This window comes from Numida meleagris, unplaced genomic scaffold (genome assembly GCF_002078875.1).
Source record: "Numida meleagris isolate 19003 breed g44 Domestic line unplaced genomic scaffold, NumMel1.0 unplaced_Scaffold180, whole genome shotgun sequence".
Taxonomy (NCBI): domain Eukaryota; kingdom Metazoa; phylum Chordata; class Aves; order Galliformes; family Numididae; genus Numida; species Numida meleagris.
Genome location: NW_018363597.1, coordinates 479,856 through 484,737, shown reverse-complemented (window position 1 = coordinate 484,737; position 4,882 = coordinate 479,856). Strand labels below are relative to the sequence as shown.

At 66.3% G+C, this 4,882-nt stretch overlaps 2 protein-coding genes across 2 annotated transcripts in view; one reads left to right on the top strand and one right to left on the bottom strand.

The window, feature by feature from the left end:
* LOC110390697 (GTPase IMAP family member 8-like) overlaps positions 1-4,882 on the bottom strand; it is a 685,191-nt gene that overhangs the window by 637,729 nt on the left and 42,580 nt on the right. The gene's annotated exons all lie outside the window — the stretch shown is intronic.
* The window catches only part of LOC110390689 (zinc finger protein 169-like), a 12,932-nt gene that overhangs the window by 5,939 nt on the left and 2,111 nt on the right, over positions 1-4,882 (top strand). The window contains exon 5 of the mRNA XM_021382107.1: positions 1-1,067. Within this exon, the coding sequence (XP_021237782.1) occupies positions 1-1,067 (1,067 nt within the window). The remainder of the gene's footprint in view (positions 1,068-4,882) is intronic.

The window sequence follows — 4,882 nt, the reverse complement described above, 5'->3', positions numbered from 1 at the left end:
GCCGCCGCTTCAACCAGAAGGGCAACCTGGTGACGCACTACCGCACGCACACCGGGGAGCGCCCCTTCGCCTGCACCCAGTGCGGCAAGCGCTTCGCCCAGAAGCCCAACCTCATCGCCCACCAGAAGACCCACTCGGGCAGACAGCCCTTCACCTGCCTGGAGTGCCCCAAGCGCTTCAAGAGCAAGCTCTCCCTCCGGGTCCACCAGCGCGTGCACGTGGTGGAGCGGCCCCAGAGCGAGCCGGGCCCCGGCCAGACGCCTCCCAGCCTGCAGAGCCACCCCGGCAGCCCGTACCCCTGCTCGCTCTGCGGGGAGTCCTTTGAGGAGCACGGCGAGCTGCAGCTGCACCGGCAGGGCCACGCTGGCGAGCGGCCTCACGCCTGCGCCGAGTGCGGCAAACGCTTCCGGCAGAAGGTGAACCTGGCTGTTCACCAGAGGACCCACACCGGGGAGCGCCCCTTCCACTGCGCCGAGTGCGGGAAGGGCTTCAGCCAGAAGGCTCACCTCCTCCGGCACCGCCGGACGCACACCGGCGGTGTGCCACCCTCCTGCTGCGAGGGGACCTGCCCGGCGCACCGCGAGGAGCCGGACACCGGCACTGCCCTGGGGAAGGGCTCCACGCCGCCTGGCGCGCTGCTGCCGCCCTGCTCCCGCGGAACCATGCAGGGATCGCTGCCGCGGGAAGAGCTCCGGCCGGGAGCGCAGCCCCCAAACAGAGCGGAGAGCCCGTCCGGGGCCGCAGACATCCTTCTGCAGCTGATGCAGGAAGAGCAGCACCTGGTGTCCGGATCGCAGCACCCACAGGAGGCACCCGCGGGGCAGTGCCCCTGCAAGTGCTCCGAGGGTGGGGAAGGGCTGGGCGGGAAGCCCAGCCTGCAGCCGCAGTGCTGCTGCGCCGACTGCGTGACCCAGAGGCAGCTGCTGCTGAAGCCCCAGCATGACTGCCGGGCCGAGTTCTGGTGCAAGTACAGTGGCTGCGGCAGAAGCTTTGAGGACAAGAGAGTCCTGAGAGTGCCTGAGAGAGCGCACAGCGAAGAGAAAACCTCGCCGTGCCCGAGCTGCTTGTAACACGCCAACTGCCGCCAGCCCGTCCGAGCGAGGGACTGTACCTTGTCGCTCTTGCACTAGGGACACCAAACCTGGCTGGGTGGGAGCTCACGCCAAGAGCGAACTGCTGACCAAATGCGGACCTGTAAGAGTCTGAGGCAGGGCAGGCTGCGAATCCGAGCCTGGGGGGGCTCAGGAGCATTGTGGTGGTTCTTGGGAACAGGACACTTGTGAGCGAAGCACCCTGGAGGCGGGGTGCTAGGTGCAGCGAGTTGGTCATGAGGCAGTAGGCGGACTCGGACGCAACGTGTGAGCTTTCTGTGTTATGAACATACCAAATTTGTAAGGCAGGTGGAGCTGAGGAGCAGCAGGCACTGGATCATGGATCTGCAGCGCTTCTGCCGGCACCTGCCTGCGAAGAGTTGGATTGTGAGGAACGGGGAGGAGCTCGGGATCCTGCATGCTGACTGAAGGATCGCTTCTGCCGTGCAGGAGGCCGGGCAGAGGCGTGTCTGCTGGGTCCTGGCTCCAGGCTCGGCCGAGCGCTGCAATCCTGCAACGTGCAGACCCAGCGTGGGGCGGAGAGGGGCCTTGATGGGCTGGGGGCTTCCGCCAGAGCCCTCCGTCCTCATCATCCAGACTGGAGTCCCTCGGCAAAATGCCTGAGGGGCGGAGAGCTGTGCCCCGCTGTTGGCTGCCCACCAGCGTGGGCAGAGGAGGAGCAGCTTCGCCGGCGGATGAGTGAGCTGCAGAAGGGCAACGATGGGTCCCTTCCTGCCTCGAGGACCCTCGAGGATCGCAGCCAAGCATCTCCTCCGAGCCGGGAGGGGTAATACAGGGTGAATATGGGGGGTGGGATTGGGGAATGTAGCTTCTGCTTCTGTACTTGCTCTGTGGATAACCTTTCTGACTAGCACTTCTTTCTGGTACTCACCTAACTTCTGCATAGATAACCAGGAGTGCCGGGCAGTGGTGTCCGCGCTGCCCGCAGCTGCGCTCATGCTCTCGGGCGAGCAGTGTGGGGCTGTCTGGCTGGGGCAGGGCTGTGGGGCAGAGCTTTAGGAATGGGAACTGCTGGCCTGGAAGCCGTTCCCGCTTAGAAATGCGCTTCGCATAAAAGAGGAAACAAATCCTGTCTGCTGTGCCCAGGGAAGCCGGCTTGCCATCGCTCCCCTCACGCCGTGAGCCGCGCAGCCAGCCCCGGCCCCAGCAGCAGACCCCTATCTCGCTTCGCTCGGCTGCAGAGCCTCCTTGCTACCATGGTTTGGCAAAGACCTTCGCTTTGTGGGATGCTGTCAGTGGTGCGGTGCTCTCTTGGGTGCTCCCTGCCTGCCACCGGCTCCTGCCCTGCGTTTTGGGGTGTATCTCGGGGCATGGCATAAGGAAACACTTCTTGCTGTGCAGTGAGCGAGCACTGCGCCGGCTGCTCGGCGCAGAGGTGGGGTCTCTGTTCCCAGAGGCATCCAGCACCCAAAGGGACACGGCCCTGGGCAGCGGGCGCTGGTGGCCCATGGGCAGGGATGGAGCGGGCAATAACCAGAGGTGCTCAGCCCCAGGGCTTGGAGCAGCCGCGAGGGGACGCCGGGATGGTCCCACTGGACCTGAACGCTGGGTAAGGATGTTTTCCATTAGCAAAGTGCCCAGGTGACAGCGTGACCACACGAGGGGTGGTGGCATCCTGGCATGGGGTCCCTGGCTCCATCCCCAGGCAGGGAGTGGGCATTGCCCCCCTCCAGCACTCAGCCCCGCTCCCTTCCTTCCACCCAGCATCACCATGCTCCAGCGACGTTTCAGGTCCTTGCAACTCTATTTTTCTGAGGTTATTTAAAATAAAAGCTTTCTCACAGCAGCTTCCTGCCTCCTCCTCTGTGGGACCGCGCTCTGTGCTGCGGGGTGGGTAGTTCAGTCCGCCCCAGCCCTCGGGGTGGCAGCCCCTCATCCGTCCCTGTGTTCGCTCTTGCTGCAGCTTCTGGTCGTGTTGCTGCCAAGGCCGCCTGCAGAGGCCTTCCTGGCTCTTGCATCTCTCAGCAAAAGTCTCGCATCGTGAAGGGGCAAAGGCAGCAGATTGTCCGTAGAGCCGCGCTGGATGTGTGGTGCTTCTTAGAGCCAGGACTCCTCTCAGCAGCTGAGCTGGGGCTGCCCCCTGCCCCCCCTGGGGCTGCGCTTTGCTCTCCCCCTCTACTCATTTCCCGCTGGGAGCTGCCAGCCCCCCCAAGTGCTTTAATGGCTGTGAGCTGTACATCAGCGCAGGCCTGGCTCCTTCACTTCCCTGCCGCCGCAGCCCCATGAGCCCCGTGGGCCTTTGTGGCCCTTCCCCTTCTGCTGGCTGCTGTCCCTGCTGGGTGGCTGGGACGGGATCCTGGGGCGCGGTGCGGCCGGAATGCTGCTCGTTGGGTGCGTGGAGACGTGCAGGCCCTGTCCTGCCCCACGCTGCTCCCTCCCCATCCGTTCCTGCGGCACCACCTCCCACCAAAAGGCAGAAGACACCCGGCCTGTGGCTCCACGTCCTCAGTGTCCTCCCCCTTCCCTGAGATGCCCCCCCTGTCCAGCTGTGACACTTGTGGTCACACTCCCATTGGGAAGGGGAGTCATAGAATTACAGAGGTTGGAAAAGACCTCTGAGATTCGCCCCCCACCCCCACCATGCCCACCGACCACATCTCCCAGTGCCGCATCCCCACGGTCCTTGAACACCCCCAGGGACAGTGACCCCCTCCCCGCTCCCCGGGCAGCCAGTGCCAGTGCCCAGCTGTTCTTTGGAGAAGAAATCCTTCCCAATATCCAACCTGAACCTTTCCTAATATCCAACCTGACGCGTCCCTCGTTGCCCCCCAGCACCCAGCTCCCGCTGCCAGCCCCGAGACCCTCGGAGCTGAGCTCCCATCTCCGTCCCCATGGCAGCAAAGCAGCCAACTCCACGCACCGGTGGCACAAAGGCTCATCCTGCCACCGTGCTGGCACCCACCGGGGCCGGGGAAACGTCAGCAGCTGCTCTGGGAGTGCAGGCATGCGTGGCCAGACAAGTCCGGGCAACAGCGCAACAGGAAGCTGCGCAGGATGCAGCAGTGCTGGCAAGCCACAGCCTGCATGCACCGGGCGCCCGAGGCCTGGGCCCAGCAGCACCCATCCTACGTGAGATCCCGAGCTCCGCGCTTTGCTCGTGGCCTCCTCGGCCGCCCCGGGGCCGGTGAACGCTGCTGCAGCCTCGTGCCTGTCCCACCGAGCCAGGGCCCTTCCCACGGCGGCGTGGGATCTCCGGGCGTTCTCCATTTTGCTCCCCCCGTGCACCCCAACGCTCAACATCACCACCGCCTCCTGGTGCCACCCGCAGCCCGGCTTTGCGCTGGGGTCACCCTCCCCGCGCCGCCCTGGGACCTGCACCCTCGGGGCTGAGGCGGGGGAGGGGGGGACCGGGGAGCCCCGTGCGCGGGGCCGCGCATCGCAGGGTGCCGACACAGCCCCGCGGCACGGACCGCAGCTCCCGGCAGAACCCGCGGAACCTCCCCAGCACCCTTTGTTCCCGGCCCAGCAGCGCGGGCTGCGGCGTGGAAACCCCTTTGTTTTCCACCCGCTCGGCGCTTCCCTTTGCACCAGAGCAGAAATTCCACGCGTGGGTGGATCGGTTCGGCCCGGCCCGGCCCGATCCCGCCGGGGGGGCTCCCTCCCTCCGCTGGGGCCGCGGTTGCGGGGCGGGCGCTGAGCCCACGCGTGACCGCGGCCGCAGGGCGATGCCGGGAGCGCGGGCGGAGGAACGAGCCGGGGCCGGAGCGGAAGGCGGCACAAAGCGCGGAGCGGCGGCGGGAGCGGGACAGGTCGGCACCGGGGGGGCACGG